This window comes from Parasteatoda tepidariorum, chromosome 1, assembly GCF_982258835.1.
Source record: "Parasteatoda tepidariorum strain Cologne lab strain chromosome 1, Ptep-v5.0, whole genome shotgun sequence".
Classification (NCBI taxonomy): domain Eukaryota; kingdom Metazoa; phylum Arthropoda; class Arachnida; order Araneae; family Theridiidae; genus Parasteatoda; species Parasteatoda tepidariorum.
Window position 1 is genome coordinate 35,323,220 of NC_141755.1, and position 23,661 is coordinate 35,346,880.

Consider the following 23,661-nt stretch of genomic DNA (forward strand, 5'->3'; position numbering starts at 1 on the left):
ATATTTATTTGTTAAAATTAATTCAACAACCGAAAATAATTAAAAACCCTTTTTGACATTAATTAATATAAAAAAAAGTTTCATTTATATTTCGATACTGAAATGTGTTATTTTTGTTTTCGAATAGTTTCATAAAAAATATTATTCATATAGTTTCATGAAAGTTCTCAGAATAGTTTCATAAAAAATAATATCATTCCTTTTCTGTTTACCGTTTCAGCAAAAAAAAAAATAAATAAATAAATAAAATAATTTAAAAAGAGAAATATTATTTGTTTATTAATAATGAATATATTACTGGCTTTTACAATAGGAAAAATACAATCTCGCTTGATGCTGCCATCTTGTGACAAAAAATGTCTTTTGTATGTACCTACTTTCTCTTTTCATAGACGAAAATATTTTTTCATGAACGAAAATATTTTTGCATGAATAAATAAAAATGTTGTTTTTGACAAGAAATCTGAAATATACCTAAAATAATATATTTTGAACAAAAATAAATGTACAGAAGTTTTAATTTCATCAAATCTGTTTTAAAAAACGAAACCAGACAGGTATAGTACACTTAATTAGTACCTGAACATTGCTCAGTCGTGGTTCATTTTTACATAGCTCTGCGCTGTTTATTTTGTTTTGTTTGAAGAAAGGGAATCTCCCGTCAAAGAACTTTTCGACCGGGTATTTTGAAGTATGTTCCGCCGGTAGAATTTTATGTCTGGCGTTATCAACAGAGTTTATCTAGCGTAAAGTTTTTATATTTTCTCAGATAACTTTTAAAATAATATCGCTGACAATGCTTTTTTACCTGTTGCTTATTGCGTGATAAGAAACCGAACATTTTTCTTTCATCGATTTCTTGTAAATAATGGCTTCTTTAGAAGAATCGCTACTTGCCAGTGCTATGGAAGTATTAAACATCGAAGATTATTGGCCAACATTCGATAGCAACAAAGCCCTAGATTTAGACGATGACAGTGAATATTCTATTATTCTTTATTTCTACGAACGATTACTTGATGCTCTTATGCAATACCGTTGCGTGCAACCGGAACATGTGCAACAAGCGATCAAAACTTTAGTTTATAACTACGGCCGCGTGACAAATGGTAAAACCCCTGAGGACTTGGACTATAATAAATTTTCAAATTGTGTTGGCTACCTGCACAGATATGCTGCATGCCACACTGCTTTAGTGCATACTGTTATGCTTAAAATTTTTCACACAAGTCCCCCCGCAGCAATAAGACGAATGCTGGCTTTAAAAGATCAACTTGGTTTGATGTGTTTAGGTAGCGGACCAGGAAATGATTTTGTCGGTGTGCTCAGCGCCTTATACGGTAAACATTACGGACTGCTTAACTTGGATATTTCCGTGGTAGATAAAATGAGTGGGTGGCAGCAAATATTTGTAGAAACTGAAAAGCGTTTGAGACGAGGTGATTGTGGAAATGCCAGTAATATATTCAAAGAAGTTGCAGTCAGTGCGTCATTTCTTCAAGCTGATTTAAAGAATCCTTCCCAATGGAATGCAGAATTCAAACGCAAATTATCTAATGCTGACATTATTATGCTTGTAAAATTTCTATCTGTTGTTCCTAATGCAGACAAACTAAGTGTTTTAAAGGTTGTTATAACTACATTTTATTTTACTAAAATTGTGTAAAATAAAATCTCTGGCTATATAAAAGCATCTTATTAATTAAAATGCTCACTCATTTGAGAACTGGAGATTTTATTTCCTTTAATCTCCGACATTTCTATTTCTTCTATATGTATATAAGGGGCTAAGAGCAATATAGTGATAAGCCACAGTTTTTCAAACAGCAACATATTTACATCAAACTGTACCTTAGTATTATTTCCAGATAGGTGCTTTTAAAGTTTCTAAACAACAGTACAACCCACTGATATATCTCAATACCAACTTTAAAATTATGTTTTTCTCGAAAAATGCTGTTTTAAACAATTTGAAAATATGGTTTATAATTGCATTGCTATAAGCCCTTTATATAAAGAGTACATTTTGATTAGCCATGTGCAAGTAAATTAAGCTTTTTTTAATTTATTGATATTAAAGTAAATGTTCACAAAAATAGGAATTTATGCGGCTGGCTCACCAAATGGTACCAAGAACATTTATAAGTTTATTTTCTGCATTTAGGAAATTAATCAGCATTGATTAGAGGTTAGTTACTCTAGTAACTAACCTCTAAAGGTTAGGATTAAGAACCTTAACAAATTAAAAATAAAATCTTACTTTATACTATGCATTATTTGCTAGCTAATTGGTTCCATGCTTTATTTCTTTGATGAGAGATGACTGCATTTTTAAAAAAAAATGTTTCAATCTCAATTAGCTTATTAAAGTAAGCATTTCTTTTTTTGACTTAATTTTTTTTTTAAAAATTATGTTCTAATAGTAGAAATTTTAATTTAACACCTGACCACATTACTTTTAAATGTTACTTGTATTTAAAGGTAATAAAAAATATATTTAAATCAAAATTTCAGCCTTATTGGTTTGAATGATTATAAGAAATGTTAGATTAAATTGTGATTAGATTGAAAGTGTAGCAGATTCATTAGAAAACCTGTTTTATTGAGTTTTAATATTTTTTTGATGAAATTTAGTAATTTTATTCAAAAAAAACTTTTAAATAATTAAAGTAAAATTTGTAAAATAAAATCTATTATATTTAACCGTTTTCTCTATACTCTTAATTTGCAACAGATTGAAAAAGGTACAGAGTAATACAAATCTCTTCCCATTAATTTGTAAAACTATAATGTAACATTGATGTAATCAATGTTACATGATAATTTTACAAAATTTACAGTTTTTTTTTTTAAAGATTTAGATTTATAATGAAAAAAATAATTTAATAATATCTATTTAAAGCACTACACTTTTTAATTCTAAAATGTTGGAAATATTTCCTTATTAAAATCAATAATATGCTCAAGTATAGTTTCAGTTTTTATGCTTGCAATTAATTTTCAAAGGTATCTTTAGTTTTTTACCTGTCCAAAGATGACTAAAAATTTATCTTTTCGTTTTTTTTTTATTATTATTATTTATTCAAGTTTGTTGCCACTTACTTCCAAGTCGACACCAAAATTTTGCGACCATTTAGGTGTAGGTACCTTCGGAAATATCTTTTTATTTTCAATCGATCCATATATAACGGAGAATAATTAAAATAATAAATTTTAATATAGAATAAGCTGCTTGCGGAGTTTGTCATCGATATAACTATAGTTTTTATTTTCTATTAAATTCCTAACATAATAGATGGTAGATAATTAAAAATATAAAGCTTTAAGCTATTTATTTATATTTTTCTTTTCAGAATATTGTGGTTCCTATGAAACCAGGTGCTGTTATAGTGCTTATTGATTGCCCATATCCATCTAGTGAGTTTGAGACTCTCAAAAATTATTTGGATTGTGTATATGAAGCTACCAAGGAGAAGTTCAACTTTAACTTTCAAGTTGAAAGATTTGGTTACCCAAACATAACTACTTGCAGAGCTGTCATACGAGTTTTCGTACGGAAGTTCGTTGTCGCTGGTTCTGAATCTTAATTTTAAAGTTTCATTCCATGGCTTTCATCCAAATAAGGTAAACTTTTCCTCATGAATTGGCTATTACTATTCACAAGATTTTGCTGAAATGTTGATATATTTTATTGAATGTGGCTGAAATTTAGATATTTTTATATCTATTGAAAGAAAAATTAACAAATCTTGTGATGCTTTGTTTTTGCTAGATATATCTTGATATATATGGTGATTTTAACTTGTTGTATGCCTGTCTGTGATTTTTAGAAAAATAACATTTTAATAAATGTTTGTTCGTAGTTTTTACATTTTATCAGGATTGTTACATTTAAAACACTTGATTAAAAATTTGTAAAACATTAAATCAAAAACATATTGCATAGATAAACTGTGTGTAAAATTTCAACACATCTTGTTGCAACTACTCTTTGGAAGTTCTAGTGATTTAATCAAAATTACATGTTCCATAGATTTTTAGTGTTTTTTATTATATAGTGTTTACTACTTATGAATGCAGCTTCTAGTTAATTTTATTAAAATTTACATAACACTCTAAGGATTAAAAATTTGCAATTTTTTGGAACAAATTTTATTTTACTACTAACATATATAGATAACTGCAATGCGTATATATAAGAATTTTAAAAAGAAAAAAGTGAGCTTAATCTAAAAAACAGTGCCTGTATCTATAATAGTTTTTTTAATATTTTTGTATTCTCAATTTGCTTAATTTTAATACCTACTTTTCGAACTTCATAGGTATATACTAATACTTTAAGATTTGTTTTTAAAAAAAATAAATCAATTCGATTTTTTTCTGTTTTTTTCGCATTATAATATAAAATTAGTGTTTTATTTATTCTAAACCAAAAATTCGCAGAAAATCTTCTGTTGCCTTTATTTTTAATTAACTCAAACTGAGTGTCTACTGTTTAAAATCAAATGATTAAAAGCTTGAAATTATATTTAAATTATTCATTTAAAATTAAAGTGAGCCATAATTGAATAATTTTGTCTTGCATTTCAAGAAATGTGGAGAAATTAGAATTGTTAAAAAGTGTAAGCTTTCTAAACTAATAAAATAATTCTTAAAATTTTAAACAAGCTCGTGTAACACTTTTGTGATTATAATACTAATAAACCTACAGAGAACTGCAGACAATTTTTAGAGGATTATAAATTAAAGTAAAAAAAATTTGTAAATGATAGGCATTTGTCTTTTGTGTTAGCATTTATAACCAGAATTTAAATCAATGAGTATTCTTTTTTTCTGTATATATATAAATGTCTTATTTTAGAGCATAAAAAATACTAATTAGTTCTTAAAGTGCATTTTATATTATTTTTAACTGATTTGGTGTTAAGAGAAGAAAAAAAAACTTAATTTATTTTACTTCAAAGCAGGCAATCGTTAATTACGTGATTATAAGCTGTGTCTAAAATTGGCTTCCTAGAAAAATATAGTGCTGATTGATTATATTTATAGTTACTGTAGTAGTTTCATTCTTAAAAACGTTAATGGTAGCCTCAAAATTCATGGAACATTTTCACAGTTTAATGGACCTGGTTTAGAGCTAATCTAAACCATGAGGATAAGTACAAACACCATATTTATCGTAAATTAGAAAAACAAGTGACTTACAAATCGTCAGTGCATGAAAATTTTAATCAGGAAATGATATATTGCAAACCTTTTAGTAAGTGTCACAAATGAAAGTTTGTTGATCTATAAAAATTTAACTTCATGTTTTTAGGAACCTATTTTTTTTCTCTGTGTTAATCCATTCAAAGAAAAAATAAAACTATTTATTATTATCATATCTGAAAATTAGCTTATAAATATAAATTATTTTTAATGTGATTGTAAAATGCCCTTATATGTCCTGCTTAAATTTTTCACTTATCTATTTTTACAAAGAATAAGTAAGTACTTGAACTTTTGCAAATTATTTTTAAATTTTAATTGACGATAAAGTTTGTATAATGTTGAAAATATTCACCCAAACCCTTTTAAAACCTTTCATCGAAAAAGAATTTTTAATCAAATAACTAAACCTGTTTTTTTTTCGAAAGATTCTTGGAAGAATATAATTGACTGCTTATATTTGATGCTTATCTTGTCGCTTTTTAAAAAAAGAGAACACTACTCTTATTAAGCTGAATTACTTTTCTGCAAGTTAACAAATTTTCAAAAAAAAAAAAAAAAGAAAACTCACTGTTGCTTATGGACCTTATATGAGAACATATATATTTTTGCTATATAATATTATGCGGATTCACATTTGTAATTTGCATGTAGTCCTCAGTTGGAGACTAAAAACAGCTCTTCAAAACCACCATAGATGGCAGGCCATTTATAATAATTAAAAGAATATAATCTCTTTGGAAATCGATGGAGGATTTAAAAAAGGAAGAAAAAAATGAAAATCTGATATTTTGTTTATTTATTATTGAGGGTAGTATATTACATTACTGGAAAGGTTGGTATTATTTTAAATACGAAGTTTGAATATTCAGTTTTTCTGTGAGTAGAATTATATTGATAAAATATACCACAAAAGCATAGATCCTCCTATTTCCGACTATACGAAACAGAAATTTCAAAGAATAAGTTATTACTCACAATTATGAAATACAGCAGGTTTGTAACATATCTAAATGTTTTTAATAACTCAAATGACAAATTCATGCATGAGAGGGTTAGATTTGTGATTACCAATAATAGATAAAGTGAGTTATGCATCAATTGTACTTTGATAAAAGTATACTGCAAAATTAAATTTGTTTTTCTTTCTTAATGTCACATAAACTTATATGCATTGTTTAAATTTGCAAGATAAAATAATCTTTACTATATCATTCAAGTTATTCTTTTGGCTCAGATTTTTTAATTATGAAAAACTTATATATGTGCTGATTCTTTGTCCATGCATCAAAAAAAAAAATTTGCAAAATTGAACTTTTTTAAACTTAATTTTTTTATCGAATTTTGTTAATGTAAATTTTTTGTGCTTTTAATAATTGATGTATTACAGAATCTCTGTACTAAGTTTTAATCATAATATAATAACTGAGTTTCTATTAAATAGAATTTTAGTGCAGTTTCTAAATTGATTGCTATACAAATTTGCAATCTCAACATTTTAATTAATACAGAGTACAGAGATAGTGCTCTGTAGTACAGAGATTAGATAGTACAGAATGTAGTACAGAGAGATTGTTAGAACTTAGTACAAAGATTTTAGAATCTCTGTACTAAGTTAAGTTTTACCTTAATATAATAACTGAGTTTCTATTAAATAGAATTTTAATACAGTTTCTAAATTAACTGATTGCTACACAAATTTGCAATCTCGATATTTATTTAATATTTCTGTTCATTACAGTTTTGGTCCAAGAACTGTAAGGTTTTTTTAATCAACTCTTCAAACTATCTTATCACCAAATTATTTTAATTTTGTAATACACTATATAAATTTTATGTTTTGCTTGTTTTTTGTGTGCTATCATTTATTAAAACATAAGATATAAAACCCTACTTATTTTTTTGTTCGGATTTGTTTAAAAAGAAACATAACTCGGTAATTTTTTTATCACATTTTTTAAAGATACTGAAAAGTATGACAAAATCAAAAATTATCATCTATACATTAATGTAAAATTAATCTATACATTAATGTAAAATATACTTCTAAAATATATATATATATATTTAAGCACTTGCTTTTGTTACATGAATGTATAATTAAGCAATTATTTGTTGAAATATTGTTTTTTTGTAAAATTTTGATTTGTTTTGAGATAAGCAGAGTTGAGTTGTGATTTATGTATTACCTTCATTGTTTTTTTATTGCAATTAAAAAGTATTAAAACAAAAAAGTTTGTCTATTAGCTTTTTTTAAAAACAATTATATAAAATATTTTTAGTTTGTCAGCAACTAAATTATTTAATCAGGATGATTATCATTAATTTACTGCTAAATGAATCCTAGAATCAAAACTGGAATCAACTTTCTATGGAACATTTAAGTTCATTTTTCTTTACAGTTTTGGAATGTTTGTTCTATTCATCATTATAGCCTCTATAATATTGAAAATTAGTTTTATTATGTATTATAAATTCATTTCATGTTTGAAACAAAGTTTTAAAGAAATAATACATATTTTAAAAACTATATTTTTAAGGTATGAAATAAACTCATTTTTTTTTGCATTTCGATACCCCTCCCCCGGAGTTTTTGCAATCAGAATCAGTTTTTGATCCCTCTTTATCTTTTTAAAAGTCAATAAAAAAAGATAATTTTGTTAAGAAAAAACATATAATAATCATAATTTTATGAAAGCACATTTTATTAATATGTTAATCTCAACAATATGAAAGGATAGATGGATTTTAAAAATAGTCAAATGTACTTGAAGGAAAAATTGAACCTAAGAATGCAGAATGTGTGACACAATAAGCCATAATGAGAATTAATTTTCTTAGCAATATATAACGATAACCTTATATCATATAACAGATTGCATTGGAAACAGTTTTTATCTCTCATCAGTCTATATTTATAAAAATGTTGATATTATTGTTAAAATTTATAACTGGCAACATCTAAACTCTCTTTTTTTTTTCTTTTTTTTTTTTGACATTAAGTTAGGCGCTGGCTTATAAAATGAAAATTGCATATTAAAAAGAGATACATTGTTTTACAAAAATTGCAAAAGGTAAAGAGATATAAAATTGCAGTATAGGCTAAAAAAAAGTTCAAACATTATTAAAGAAAAAATTGCAAAAAATCATTTAAAATTGCAATAACTTTTGCACAAATAGAAATTTTGAAAAAAAAAACTGTCGTTACAGTTATAATTCAAAATAGTTCTATCACCATGTCAAATTTCAACTCTGTACTAGCATTTCAGTGGACAAACATGTTTTTTTTTTATTATTATTATTACATCGAACTCCTTGTATATTTCAACACGCCTCTGTAGTTACTAAGTCTTTCAGATTTTGAGCAGTAAAACAAAATACAACGCATATTTGCAAAAAACAACACTTAATATTCGTTATACCTTTCGAACAAATTGGAATTTCGACTAAAAATTCTAAACAAATATGGCCCTTTTTGCATGCAAATATGTAATTCTGTGGTTGCATTCCTGCGGCCTGTATGGTATTTTTTCCAATAAGTTTAACAGTTAATTATTCTCGAATGTTCATTTTTTTAATTTCATTTTAATCCCTGTACACTTTTCTATACACTTTAGTAATTTCAAGTTACAATTAGTTAATAATTCAATTTCAAGTACAATTTAGTTAATAATTCTCGAAAGTTCATTTTTTTTATTTCATTTTAATCCCTGTACACTTTTCTATACACTTAAGTAATTTCAAGTTTCAAAATGCAAGGTTAAGATGAACCTTACGATTTTTTAATTTCAAGAGATTAAGAAATTTTAGCTACTGTTTTAATTTTGAATTCTTTTTCCCAGAAATAGAAAATTCTATTGCATAAACTGATGAGAATCCATGTGGGCATAATTTTTTTTTTCAGCGTTCTTCACTGCAGTTAATTCTGGGTGTACAGTTATCACTCTATCGAATTGTTTTTAGAATCTTTATGAGAAAAGTATTCTCATGAAATGTCTTAAATTGATATTTAAACAAAGAAATGGCTATAACACTAAAGAAATCTATGGAATCTCTAATCAAAAGAATGGGACTGAAAAAATCTAAACCTTTTGATTGCCGGAATAAGCAGAAAGACAAATATATAAGACACCTCCAGGTTTCAACGGGCAATCAAACTGGTTTTGTTGTTTTCATCTTACTTTCCTCACTTAAAAATTGAAACAAGAAATGTTTATACTATTCCATTAACTTTAATTTTGAGTAGGATTCTTACAGGATTGGCAAGGTTTAGGACAGAATGGATTAATCCACGGTTTAAACCCTGGTTTAAACCGTCCTGTCCAAAACCCCTTTGTCCAAAACTGTCTTAAACTGTCCAAAACCCTTTTACTCATATTATGTCACAATTTTATCTGAACAATATTTAAGAGGTAAAATAAACATAGAACTAATAACGTATTGATAATTAAATATACTAGAGAATATTTTTTTTAAAAGTATAATGTTTTATTAATATTGTTTGACTCTTCAATTTAAACAAAGGAAGATTAATCAGTAATCAAGTTCAATTGGTCCTCTCATTCAATAGTACATAACTGAAGTTTGGCCTTGCCATACAGGTTAAAATATTAGGGACTATAAGTGCTTGGTTCGTCATAAACAGGTTTATTTATCTATAGTGCTATTCAAGAATATTTTTATTTCATTCATGTTCAATTCTTTTAGCATGGGGGTGATACATCACCAGTGTCAGTAACTGAAACTGATGTTATGCCCTTCAAAACTGTTAATACATTTTTCAGTTATTTTGTATTTTCAATTTAAACTAATGTATTTATATTTAAAAACAATTTTTTTTAAATAGATGTCTTTTTTATCATACTGTGATGCAGAAATTATAACATTTTTTTAAAAAAATATTGTGAAAAATAAAAGGTTAATTTTTGAAAAAATTTAGTATTTTTTTTAAGAAAAATTATAATTTTTTAATATTGCCATATTTATCCTTATGCAAAAATATTATTTATCAGTATTAAAAGCATAGTTATATTTAAAGGATTAGGTGTATTCACTTTTGTTGTTCACTGAATTGTGGAGCTTCAAAAATTTTAAACCTTTTCCTATTATATTATATTATTTTCTTTTAATAAGTTATAGTAAATTGTATAAAAAATATCAAATATTTATTGATACATGTAATTATTATGTGTACAATGGTTACACCTATAGAATTTTTACCAAAGTTCAAGATTTTGGGCACTTTAAGACAGTTTAGGACAGTATTACCCAGTTTAGGACAGTTTTACCCAGTTTAGGACAGTAAAATCCAGTTTAAGACAGTAAAACCCACGTGTCTTGTCCAAAACCAGTTTAGGACGTCCAAAACCCCAACCCTGGATTCTTATAATAAATATTAAGAGAGGTTGTTATGGAACACCCTGTGTACCGTATTTCTTTAAATACCCATGCAATTATATAATAGTACAATGCATTATACAAAATAATAATAAAAAATCTGTTGCACTTGAGATTTTTAAAAAACATTAAGATTTTCAGGTTATTTTTAAATTTATCCAAGTGAAGCTTTTTCCAGTTTTGCTGTAATGATGGAACTTGCTCCAAAAAAGTTAAAATGTTCATTGCATTAATATTCACTTCATCAATTTAACCACTCATTTGAAACTATCACTTAGCGTCTATATTACCAAGGATATATGTTCCTATCAAAATCGGTAGTGTGTTTTTTTTTAATCAATAATAATCTGAATTAAATAAATAAGGAAATTTAGGTAGTTTTATTTTCTTCTGATTTATTACCGATCGCTATTGGTCACCATTTTCACTAAATGCCATCAATGCAGTCATTATTGGCATGGTTTATCAGCTAGCCGAGATTCTATTCATCCTATATTAATAGAAGAATATTTTTTTTTTCTATATTTTTTATTCCAAGTTTAAAATCTATTTGGCGATTGTAGTTGGCGCGACAGATCACGATATGGAAATATAGATGGAGCGTTCTCTGATTCAGGTTAAAATTGCAATCTGTGGATGTTATGAATGGGTCTGTCTTATAAACTGTTGTGACGTATGGGTGTGGCAGAAGTGGAATTCTTGCCCATAGATGACGCCACTGGAAACAAGAACAATCGCATCCCAATGGCTCACGTCAACAACAACAAAACATCTCTACTAGCTTTTCATAATAATTTACTGAATTGTTATGATATTTATTTTATTAAATAAAAATCTTTAAAAGTGTTATTAAATAATAAATACTTTTGGAACATCATTCATAGTTTTTTCAAAGCTATTGCATCTGCTACGCAAACTGTTATGTTTTGACAGTTATATACAGTACTGGGCTTGGTGCATGCAACTAAGTCCTTCATGTTCAGTATCACTTCATACTGTCCTTGAGCGTAACCTGCAACCAAAGAAGGCCACTCAGAATCCACTATGAGGATAATTGCATTCCTTTTCATTAAATCCAATACTTCCTAAAGATAAGAAATATGTATTTCAGTACCCGAAAGAAAAAAAACATTAATACCTTAAATAACTTTATGGTTGAATAGACTGTTTTTTATATAAACTGTTGGGAATTTTGGAATGCGTTGAACCATAATATCGTTTAAGTTTGTTTCAATCAAAATGCAAAAAATTCACTCTTTTTTTTTATTTTGTAAATAAATACAAGGTGTGGCGCAGTTGGTTTGTCGCCGGCCTTCTGAGCCCAAGCCTGCGGGTTCGATCCCCGGCCCAGACACCGGATTTTCGGGATGCAGAAAATCCTCAGCGGCCATGTCGTATGATTATGCGGCATGTAAACGATCCCTGGAGTGCCTTATTGGCTCTTGGCATTTCCGGCAAAATTAAATTCCTAGTGCACTTTAGCATCCAAATAAGAGTCTCGGTGCCGCTATCTAGTGTGACAGAAACTAGACGTCCAAATTAACATGGCCAGCGGTATCTCACCCATTGTGGTGGTCCTGAAAGAGTGGATACCACTTCTGGAGAACGCACTAGGTGTGCTCATCGGAAAGACTGATTGTGCAGCTCATAGAAAATTAAAAAAAAAAAAAATACAAGGAACTAAAGCAAAACATAATACACAAGTTTTAAGATGAAATTTTAACTTTTTTATGCGTAAAAAAAAACATTTAATTTACCATCCCTAGTTATCTCGGGCAAATGAAAAAAATTAAATATTACAAAAGATTAAAATTTATATAATAATAAAAAATATACAAAAATAAAAGAAACTAAAACAAAACATAATACACAAGATTTAAGATGAAATTTTAACTTTTTTATGTGCAAGAAACATTTATATTTCCATCAGTTTACCATTCCTAGTTATCTCGGGCAAATGAAAAAATTTAAATATTTCAAGAGATTAAAATTTATATTATAATAAAAAAATACAAGAAACTAAAACAAAACATAATACACAAGCTTTAAGATGAAGTTCTAATTTTTTTATTCGTAAAAAACATTTAATTTACCATCATTTTACCATCCCGAGTTATCTCGGACAAATGAAAAAAATATAAATATTAGTCTTTATAGTTCTTAAAACAAGGGAGAACACAAAGTGATACTTTCCAAACTCCAGAGAAGTGTACGCCATTTTCTTTTTCTTTTCTTAAGTAAATTCAGCAACCATTGTATATACAAACGCGTAATAAAAACAAATCATACTGACGCATTCTGCTACGCCCGAGTTTTCTCGGGATAATAAATATTCGCAATATATACATACCCGAGTTTTCTCGGGATAATAAATATTTGCAATATATACATACCCGAGTTTTCTCGGGATAAGAAATATTTGCAATATATACATACCCGAGTTTTCTCGGGATAAGAAATATTTGCAATATATACATACCCGAGTTTCCTCGGGATAAGAAATATTTGCAATATATACATACCCGAGTTTTCTCGGGATAATAAATATTTGCAATATATACATACCCGAGTTTTCTCGGGATAATCAGAGAAGCGATTAAGATGTTGGCAAATTGAACCTTATTATTATGGGACTTTCTCATTGAATTTGAATATTCAATGCTATGTAACAGGTTGATGAGATTCGAGTTAAATTATTTTAACATCCATTACAAATATTTGTTGTAAAATTTTCACAGTGAAGTTTTTCTACCCTTCCATCCTCGTTCCATAATCTTTTACTCACAAAATCGAATATTCGACATTACGAATATGAAAATCAGTTTTCTGATGAAAAGTTGCATGGTATAAATAAAATATGGTCTGGATTTTCATTGAAATTTTCCTGATCTATCTGGACAAGTTAGGGAATTTTTTTTCTGAAATTATGTAGAAATCCTGTTGTTAATAATATCTCAATATAAATAATAATAATTTCTGAAACTAAACAGATGGCGCTCTGGGCAGCAATGTGAAATCATATCATTAATTGTAATCAGTTTCCTTCATGCCACTGAATCATAACCGCCATCCGTGTTTGTTATTAAATATATTTTATGTTAAAGGCGTTTTGTAATGATTAAAACCCGAGATCATCTCACCGTATTTAACACCTGTTACGCGGAATCGAGACATTTTCATTGTGCTCGCACTACTTTCATAGTTAGTAAAATGAGTATCCAAAAATGATACACTTGTTACTTTATAGTTGTATACATATTTGCATTTTATTACTATTCTAAATATTTTTTATTCTGTCCATCTAAATAACACAGATTCTGAACAGAAACGTAGAAAGGTTAATTGTGGCGAGCACAATTTAAATATCTACCGAGAATGCAAACGATAATTTTTACTGTATTTCTATTTTTATTTAAATATTATACTTTTTTAAGTTACACTAATTTGTTTGAAATAAATAAAGGAAATATAAATGTATATTTATTTTTAATTCGTAGTCTATTAGTCGAATGATTGGTCTGAATTAAGTTTAGTTATTCAGGGTTAAATTTTTAAAATTTCTTACCCGTAAAAGATCGATTTTCTTCCCCATCGTCATCAAACTTAATGTTTGAACCATGAGAACAAGATCTGAATTTTCCAATGTTTCTTTCACTTCTCCAAATCTTCTACCGTGGGTTGCGTCACCATGGACAAATTTATGCGACAGTTTGATTTCACTTATAAATTTTCCCAATTTATTGCAATTTCCATTCGCCTCTACTTCGGACATCAAAGTAGAGAAGAACACCTGCCACTGGATGTTCGAATCAATTATATTCAAGTTTAATTTTATAAGATTCGAATACTTCCCACACAAACTATACAAAAAGCCTAGCAAATCATTTCCAGGTCCGCCATTTATACTCGTGATTGTCAACAAACTTTGTTTGTCTATAATTTCATGAAGTTCGTTAGTGGTATTCTGGAGAATTGCCGCAGCAATGTAGGTAAGTTCGGAATAGCAAGCTGCGTAAGTAACCATGTAAGCGCAACAAGTATTGAAATTGTGGAAATCAACTTCTAGCATAGAACTGGTAAGTTTATTCAGATCTTCGAACTTTCTTTCTCTGAAACCACGTTTTAGAACATCTGCTTTCTTAGTTATACGGTCTGTTTCACATTTCATACACTTTCGAATAGTATTTGCGACTCTACGGCACAAACTAACTGTTTCGGTAATACGCGATATATCGTCTTTGGTGTTAAGCATCGTGAAAAATTATCACCATAGAAGAAGTTGAAAGCTTAAATAATCAATTCCGAATCCAGCAAAAAAAGGCTCTTATTAAATATTTTCAAACTGCTCTGGTTAGAAATATTTTAACCATCATTTTAAGTTATCCTCGAATAGTCATTAATCATATTTTTAAAGATTTTAGCTTTTCCTTAAGTGCATGTTAAATTTTCTATGATACCCTAATCCTTCATTTAATTAGCTCTAGTTTATAAATACGGTATTCTTTTTAAAAAAATTATTTCGTGACTCTTATGATGAATTAGAATGAGTGATACTTTTATTGGAATGAATTAAAACCTAGACTGACTAAGCCGCCATTTCGGGTCCGCTGTTATTAGCGTTTGTAGTTAAGTGTAGGCTATTTGTTAAATCAACCTGTGTCTTTAAATAATTACTTTTGTTTAAATCAACTTATTTTCTTAAATCTGTGCCCAGGACATGCAAAATTTTACTAACAGCTTTTATAAAATTATTTTAAACCTATTTAGTTTTTTTGCCAATACAAAGTACACTTAATTTGGTGTCTTTTCTAGTATTGATTTAAGTGCAGGGTTCGTAGTAGCTCAGAAATTCCTGGTGGAAAAAAATTGTCTTTATTTTTTCTAATATTTAACTTTTTGTCCTGATATTCTTGATTTTTGTTGATATACAGAACATCCCATTTTCTACGAATTTAAATACGGATCTTAATAATTGATTTGAAAAATTGAAAAGCTGCCTTGTCCAAACTTTTGGACAGTCCACTAATTATATGCATGGTTCAAACAAATAGCATTACATGCAGTATTCATTGTTTCAAGCGTTTTGAGAATTTAGTTATTTTTATGAAACTAAAATACTTTGCATTATCTTATTGTTAAATTTTTATAGGGATGAATTTAGAGATGTCCTAATCGTTTTTATTTCCAGCAAATGCTGTAACAAATCTTGTCGGATGAATTTTTGTAGTTCTACTATAATTGATTCGACTGTTTGATTTATTTAAAAAATCATCCATTCTAATCCACAATTCAGTAATCATATTTTAAATTTTTTAAATTGGGATTTCGGAGATCGTCTCCTTTTATTACTTTTGTAAAAATGTCGAGAGACATATTTACTATGTTGAAATCTTCCGAAATGTTGATTAAGAAAGTCTTGAGCTCCTTTACAATTTAAAATAAATTATGGTATGAGATACTAATTGGATTAACGAATTGATACCCGATGTTTTTTTAATGCAACAGAGAATTAAATATAAATAGCGAAATTCTGAAATCAATTTGTCATTTATCTTTTTTAAAGTATTCGGGTATATGTCTACAATTCCAAACATTTTCCTGATTTTTGTCTACCTTGTTTTGAAAAATGTTCTGATTTTTTTCGTTGAACCATTACGGAGCATCTATAGCAGTGGTTACCAACTGGCGGCCCACGAACTAAAACTTATTAGTTATCATTTTTTGCGGACAATTTTCGTAAAAAATCTATATGGGTTTTAAATACTTTTCTTTCGTTTAAAAAAAAATGTCACAATTTCTTCGTTTCTGTGAAATTTAACATACCAACGGTGCAAAAATAATTATTTCTCAGGTTTTGTATCCAAGAAAACATTTAACCAAATACAAAAATAATCGTATATGTTGCTCTTTTTTATTTCGTTTTTTTTTTTTTGCATTTTGTGAATATCATTTAGCATGTGCGTATCTGACAGTAATATTTAATGTTCCTTCAAACATAAAAGAGTCCTATATTAAATTTTGAAAAAGTTGCTGCCCGCCATTTGACTGGGGTTTTTAATTACGGCCCCTGGCCTCATGTAAGCTGGAAACCCCTGATGATAAACCCCTGTGCATTGCATCTAACTGTATCAAGACCCTAAAAAGTTTTCATTAATTTATATTTACTACAAGACGATCATCGATAACTTTAGATTACCTATGAATAATGTAAATTTATCTTCCATTTCTTTCAGGAAATTCAGAAACTTAAAAATTTTCTTAAAGCGACACCTGGAAAATTCATGCCTGGTCGTAACTACTTTTAAACCATTTAGGGGCCACTAAAGATAATACCTTTTGAGGAGACAAGGGGAGGAGGGAGTAACAAGAAGTGTTCCATCATCTTGTTGTTTAAATTTTGGTTATAATAAAAACATAAAATTAGGAAAATTGAATAGTTTTAAATTGTTTTTATATTTGTATTTTCAAACTAAGCAAGCGTGCAATATTATATTTATGCTCAAAAAATGTAATTAAAACACAAAGTTAAAAGAAAATAACAATTGAAATTTCTCATATAACTAGAGTGCTAAGACCCTGTTTGCTGACGCTCACTAACCCCGATTATTGCTGCACAATAATTTCTATTTCTTGACATAAAACATTTAAAATTATTAAACTAAAAATATATGTACTAAAACAGGGAGCGTAGCGTTTTTAAAAAGTGCTTATAGGTGCTTATTTTCGTTTTTTGAAAGCTCTTAAAGGTGCTTTTTTCATTGGGTGTTTTTAAAAAGTGCTTAATTTTCTCTTTTCCAAATTGGGATTTTTCCTTTAACATGTTGATTTTCGCTACGAATTATGCAGAAAGACACTGTTCCCATTGTTTCAACGTTTTCACAATTAATTCACCCCCAATCTATTTCGGCGCATCGTCAGACCGTAGCTTATGAAAACGCCATTCGATTTACATGATTCAAAAATTTTGACTATTGTCAAAAACAAAATAATTTTTTTGACATGACTGTCAAAACAAGATAAAACCGTCAATTGTCAAAAACTTTCCAACCCTGCCTAATTATGATATTCTTTTAAAGTGCTTAAAAATATTATTAGAGTGCTTGAAAAGTGCTTAAAAGGTGCTTATTTTTCGTTGAATAATTTGGCTGCGCACCCTGTTAAAGGAACACTTGTGCCTCCGCTTCCCACGTCCAAATATTTCCTTTATAAAACTATCAAGATCTTAAGTGAACATAAATCATTTTTCTAAGTTATCATTTTTTGAAAAAACATTTAAAATTAGAAGTATATTTTGATAACAAATTTGGTGAATTCACAACAGTAATTTAATATTTTTGCTTACCAAACGAACGGTTGTATTTTAAATACAATTTTCGTATTCATCACTTTGTGCATGAAGCTGAAAGTTAAGTTCTAAATCATTTAACGAATCTCTTTAACCGTAGTATATCAATGTAATTTGCACCCAAAGAAATTTATAAGATCAGACACCGATTTAAATAACTTTATCTTAAATTGTAACGTAAAATTACATTATTCTAATAATAATTATAATAAAAACAATCCTCCTTAACTCTTAATTTTGAAAGAAAAAAAAAATCTAAGTGCAATAATAACATTAGGGGGGACTGGGGTCAATTGTAGCATTTTTTACTTAACTCTTTTTAACTAACAAAAAATCCAATATATTATTAGTATTAATTGACATACGAGTAAAGTAGACTATCCTCTAATAGAAAAAAAATACCTTATTTTAAATGTTATTATATTAGTTATTAACAATTTTTGACAGTCCTGCACTTGTTAAAATTGTCCCCACTTGCGGGGTCAATTGTAACAGTTCATAAATTCAACCAAAACATAGTTAATTATACATATTATCATAGTTGTGATATATTTTTTTATTGATCAAAATAGTAGTAGTGATATTTTGGGAGTAAAAATAATAATGTGCAGAGACCTAAAAGGTTAAACTTTCAACTTTAAAGGGTTAAAAATTTTAATTTATGCTGTGAAAGGAGACAAATAAAATAATGCACATGCAACATAATATAAATGATATAGGAAACTATTGGTGGTTCTTAAAGTGTTAAGTAATGGTTTGTAAACATAAGATTATTTATTTTCAGCTGTTACAATCGTTTTTTTACTTATTGTTACAATCGTCCCCAAGACGCCATTTCAGCTTCATTTGTTAAAAACAATGCTAGTTAATTAACAAAACTAGTCTTTTTTTTTTAAATGTTTATTAAGGTGTCCACTTACATATTCGGTTAATATGTTTTATTTTTTTAAACAAAATTACTTTGTTACAATATAATATTCTGATACCAAAAAAAGTACTTAAGTAGCGTGAAAATATCTTTTGTGATGTAACTCTTTCAAAAGTACATAAAAATGGTTGCCAGCAGGGGTGTACATGTAGATTTATTAAGTACACCTTGTGCGCCACCTAGGAACCAAATCTAGATCCCGACACTCGAAATTTTTGCTCTGTTACAATCGTACCCTGTTACAATTGATCCCGCTCTCCCCTACAGGTAATTTTAACCTTTGAATGAGGGAAACAAAAATATTTGTAGGAAAACAATAACTTTATGACTTATATCAATTTTATGCTGATGACAACCATATCAATATGAAAATTAATGCGGGAAAACTGGATCCTACCATGTGATTTTCCAGCCAATAAAAATGTATTGACAACAATGGAAAACTGTAACACCATGATTAAATTTTTATATATAGTAAGACACGTGTTTGTGTTTGAACTGTGAGTATATCCTTATGAAAAAGAGGGTATGGTGAAGTTTTTGAGCAACTCGAAATAAATCCAGCAACCAAAGAATTTTCTCAAAATGAAGATGAACATAGAATTTTGGCTGCTTCTCTTATAGCATATGTGGCATCAGATGATGGTCAAAAAGTTCTAGATTAGTACTGCAAGAAGGAATTTTTTTAATTGCATTGACTGATTTTACGTTAAACACGAAAATTTAATTTATTTTATGCCATTTTTTGATTTAAAAAAAGCACCGCCATTTTGTGAAGAAAAAAAAATAGTTTTTAAAAATCATGCGCGCAATGAAAACTACATTCCTCTGTATTTAAAAAAGAAATAAAACGGAATTAAATTTGGATGATTTTTTTCAACTTATGAACACAGAAAGTTAAGCATAATTTAAAAAATAAGTTATGTATATTTTACCGTGAATGATCGAAATCAAGAGAATGTCGACTTTCACAGGTGAATGTCAACAAAGGGAAGGAGGGATCAAAAATATTGGGTAAAAAAATGTAGCGTCATTTCTAAACGGCCACTTGGAGCAAATATGAGATGCTTATTACATTCGTTAATTGGAAAAAGCTAGGTCAAAAATGGCGGATGATGAAAAACAGCGATTTTAAGGGTATTGCATCGATTAATGCTTCTCGAAAAAAAAAGTATCCTTCAAATTTCATTTCATTTATTATTATTTTTTCCCGAATCTCCTTCATCAAAAGTGAGATACCATTTTGGGTATTTTATCTCGAGATTTCAGACGTAAGGAATAAATTACCTCTGTCTTTGGACTAATTCCACAGGGAGAAATAAATAATATTAAAATGATAAATTGATGACTGCTACGTTTAAGAAATTTTATTATGTGTTTTCGGAATCACTTATCTTTTATTTATTTTTTATAGTATCTGCTATTTGACTTCTATTTTAACTGATAAAGTAATCTTGCGACATGTATTTAACCCTTTGACGCTGATGGGACACCGGTGTCCCTTTTATATATTTTTCCTGACTCTCTAATTGCAAGCAAAAAAAATTTTTTTTCATTATTAAAAAAAGTGTAATAGTTACTAAAAGAACTGTTACATTATCGGAATTATATTTGTACTAAAATAAAAATCCAAAAAAAGTAGTTTGTGAAAAAAAATTTATTCACATTCAAAAATTTATCAAATTGATTTTGTAAATTTTGTTTTATTTTATTATCGGCGTTGAACAGCTGACACAATTTTGAGTTAACGACTTTCCATGTTAATTTCCGTACCCCTGTATTTTTGAAACCAATATAGAAGACGCGAGAACTCCTGGATCAAGTATTGAGAGAAATTTGCTTTCGTGGAAGACTTTTTTATGAAACTAACCCACATTTACATGGAAAGGAAACCTCCCACGGTAAGCCTGATAGCAAGGGGAATCTAACCCATGATCCGACAACCACTGAGGATATTTTATTTACATCATCACTATGGTCGGTGCGAGCCGGCAGCAGAAGTCGTATAAATCAGTCACCGCTGGGGTTCGAACCGGGGTCACGTCGTTAAGAAGTGAGGGCTCTACCCCCTGAGCCACTACGACTCCGATTTTGTAATTTAAAGAAATTCCAAGGCTAACTGTTTCTCTTTGATCTAAATAAGTACAAATTTGAAAAATTGGGAGTAAGCCATGTTTGGAAGATTGTAACTTTAATGCAAAAAACATTCGTATTACATGTTGTATTTCATAACCATAAATTATTAAAATGCTAAGTAAAATATTTCTTTTATTTATGTTGACCTAAACTAAAAACATAATAATAGAAAAAGTATAAAAAATATGTTTAATAAGAATTCTGAACCTTTCATTACCGAAAGAGGCCTGCGTCAGGGAGACTCTCTTGCTTGTCTGCTTTTTAACCTGGCATTGGAGAAATGCATTCGGGATAGCGGATTAAACCGAGGAGGATCTATTTGGAACAGATCTCTTCAAATCCTCGCTTATGCGGACGGCATTGATATCATAGGAAGATCAGAACGGGCTGTTAAAGATGCCTTTCAAGCCCTTGAGGCCTCTGCTATAAATATGGGCCTTTCCATTAACGAAGACAAGACCAAATTCATGGAGTTTTCAAGCTCAACTGTAAACTATAGTGAACCTTTGCAGATAAACGGACATTCCTTTGAAAAGGTTAAAGAATTTAAGTATCTTGGTACAATTATCAATGACCAAAACAAACTGAAATCTGAAATTGACAATTGAATCAATATGGCCAACAAATGTTTTTTTGGACTAAAAAGTCAACTAAGATCGAATTTTATTAGCCGAAAAACAAAACTAAAATTATATAAGACACTCATACTACCTGCCTTGCTATACGGAAACGAAACCTGGACTTTAAACCTTGACGTCCAACGCCCGATAGAAACGTTTGAAAGAAAGATACTTAGAACTATCTTTGGTGCCATACCAGAGGGGGGATGTTGGCGAACACGGTACAACTTTGAACTTTATGGGCTCTATAAACATCCTCAAATTATGCAGATAATTCGAAGCAACCGACTAAGATGGCTCGGCCATATATGGAGAGGCTCTGAAGATAGCCCTGTAAAAATTGCCACCTTCAAGAACCCTCAGGGGTCCCGCTAGACCACCTACTCGATGGCTCAACGACACCGAAAACGACCTCAAAGTCCTAAAACTTAAGAACTGGAGGGGAGTTGCCATGGACAGAGGGAGCTGGAGAAGGCGTGCTGTTGAGGCAGCCAGCGCGGCTGTTGCGCTCCTGAAGAAGAAGAATTCTGCGTCAAAGGATTAAAACCATTATATTTCTGGGTGCGTTTGCTTTAATTAGGAAAGATTATTCTGTTAAACGAAATTTAGTTAAGAATCATAGTTTTTTTTCTTCGCTTAGTCTTAAAATAACATCAAACCATTATAATAAAAATAATAGTTCTTCTAACGAAAACAAATAATTGTTTTTTTACTTAATTGGGTGCTTCCACTTCAAGAAGAAGACCTCCCATACCCACACATGTGACCAGTGACATCAGCGCCAGCTACTCTTTATCAGCAAAACGGCGTATTAAAGTTAAGCTAAGTTTCTCTACATAAGTTAGAATGTTAATTAACGATAAGTTAATTTTATAGAGATCCGTATCGCACATCGAATAAGTTAAAATATAATTCTTTCTCCTCTACTTTTACGTAACTTAGATTTATTATTTGTTCATGTATTTTATTGCAACCATGATATATTTTTGTTTTGTGAACCTGGCAACTTCAATGCATATATAGTTTATGTTCCACATGGCTTCGTATCTGTCTTTGTTAAGTCCCTATGGAAGTATATAGTACAAGAATTTAAATCTTTGAGAAAGAATCTTTGTAAAAGAATATAGAATGTGAATTGATACTTTTGGGCTTGGCTTACTCGAAATAAAATGTAAAGAACAGTTTTTAACGTTAAGAAATATGCGACATTTCAACAACCAATCAGGATCGAAATACTTTTCTTACGCGTCCGATTCCTGTGATTTCTTTTGAAATAACCATTTCCAATAATCGAAATTTTCCTGATAAGTTTCACAATTTTTAAAATCTTTTTTTTTTCTTTTCTATTTGATGCGATTACAACATGCAAGGTACAGAATAACAGGAATATATAAAATAAAATTTCAAACTTTGTATTGTTTTATGTGCTGATAAGAAAAGAATTCATTAGATAAAGAGAAAAAATGTCTTTTTAAATTTTATAAATATTACCTTTGTGCTTAAAAATGAGTCTTTTATTTATCTTCTATGTACATGTAGAATAAAAAATAAATGGTAAAAAAATACAAAACAAAAACCTGCACGTTGAGAAAAAAAATTTCAGTTAATTTTTTTTTTTCATTAATAAAGTTATTTTGAGTTAATTTTTGAGTCATTTGACAAAATTTTTAAGAAAACCACACAGCGGCGCACTTATAAACTGTGTCCATTTTTCTAAAACAAGCACTTGGTGCTGCGTTCAAAATAAAAACCACATCGACGATCTGCGTAAATCTAAACTACAAATAATTCAAAAAGAAATAAATCATTTCCTTCCCTGACATTAGATAAGTTGATATTCTAATAAAAAAAATTCACTGATTGCGAATGAATTTTTTTTTAAAAAATTATTTTTATAAATGTACCCTATTTAGAATAAAGCCTTGAACACCTTACAGATTTTGTTTCTCGAATGCTAATGAATCACGAGGAAGTAAATAATTTATTGTCATGCTACATCTGTTTTTTTGAAACGATGACTTACGCAA

At 28.8% G+C, this 23,661-nt stretch overlaps 3 protein-coding genes across 4 annotated transcripts in view; 2 read left to right on the top strand and 1 right to left on the bottom strand.

Annotated features, from left to right (window-relative positions):
• The first annotated feature begins 592 nt into the window (after window positions 1-592).
• On the top strand, window positions 593-4,594 carry LOC107445791 (uncharacterized). The gene is made up of 2 exons (XM_016060273.4): window positions 593-1,627; window positions 3,354-4,594. The coding sequence occupies exons 1-2, from the start codon at window positions 869-871 to the stop codon at window positions 3,585-3,587; spliced, it is 993 nt and encodes a 330-aa protein (XP_015915759.2). The 5' UTR covers window positions 593-868; the 3' UTR covers window positions 3,588-4,594.
• Window positions 4,595-11,422: 6,828 nt separating this feature from the next.
• LOC107445790 (uncharacterized) lies at window positions 11,423-14,961 on the bottom strand. 2 transcript variants are annotated; one of them, XM_016060272.5, is made up of 2 exons: window positions 14,171-14,961; window positions 11,423-11,690 (listed from the first exon to the last, which is right to left on the bottom strand). In XM_016060272.5, the coding sequence occupies exons 1-2, from the start codon at window positions 14,855-14,857 to the stop codon at window positions 11,484-11,486; spliced, it is 894 nt and encodes a 297-aa protein (XP_015915758.3). In that variant the 5' UTR covers window positions 14,858-14,961; the 3' UTR covers window positions 11,423-11,483. The 2 variants fall into 2 exon arrangements, 1 of the variants encoding a protein (XP_015915758.3); XR_006225988.3 differs by lacking the exon at window positions 14,171-14,961 and adding an exon at window positions 13,171-13,311 and having other exon boundaries at window positions 11,570-11,690.
• LOC107449757 (uncharacterized) overlaps window positions 14,543-23,661 on the top strand; it is a 38,584-nt gene continuing 29,465 nt past the window's right edge. Inside the window, exon 1 of the mRNA XM_087161766.1 lies at window positions 14,543-14,681. The gene's annotated coding sequence lies outside the window, so the exon portion shown is untranslated. The remainder of the gene's footprint in view (window positions 14,682-23,661) is intronic.

What these genes read in the sequence shown, in the direction of transcription:
- LOC107445791 (XM_016060273.4), top strand. Translation starts at nt 869, where the DNA reads ATGGCTTCTTTAGAAGAATCGCTACTTGCCAGTGCTATGGAAGTATTA. An exon ending in ACAAACTAAGTGTTTTAAAG is followed by an intron (nt 1,628 to 3,353) that starts GTTGTTATAACT and finishes TTTTCTTTTCAG; the next exon opens with AATATTGTGGTTCCTATGAA.
- LOC107445790 (XM_016060272.5), bottom strand. Translation starts at nt 14,857, where the DNA reads ATGCTTAACACCAAAGACGATATATCGCGTATTACCGAAACAGTTAGT. An exon ending in AGAAAATCGATCTTTTACGG is followed by an intron (nt 11,691 to 14,170) that starts GTAAGAAATTTT and finishes TCTTATCTTTAG; the next exon opens with GAAGTATTGGATTTAATGAA.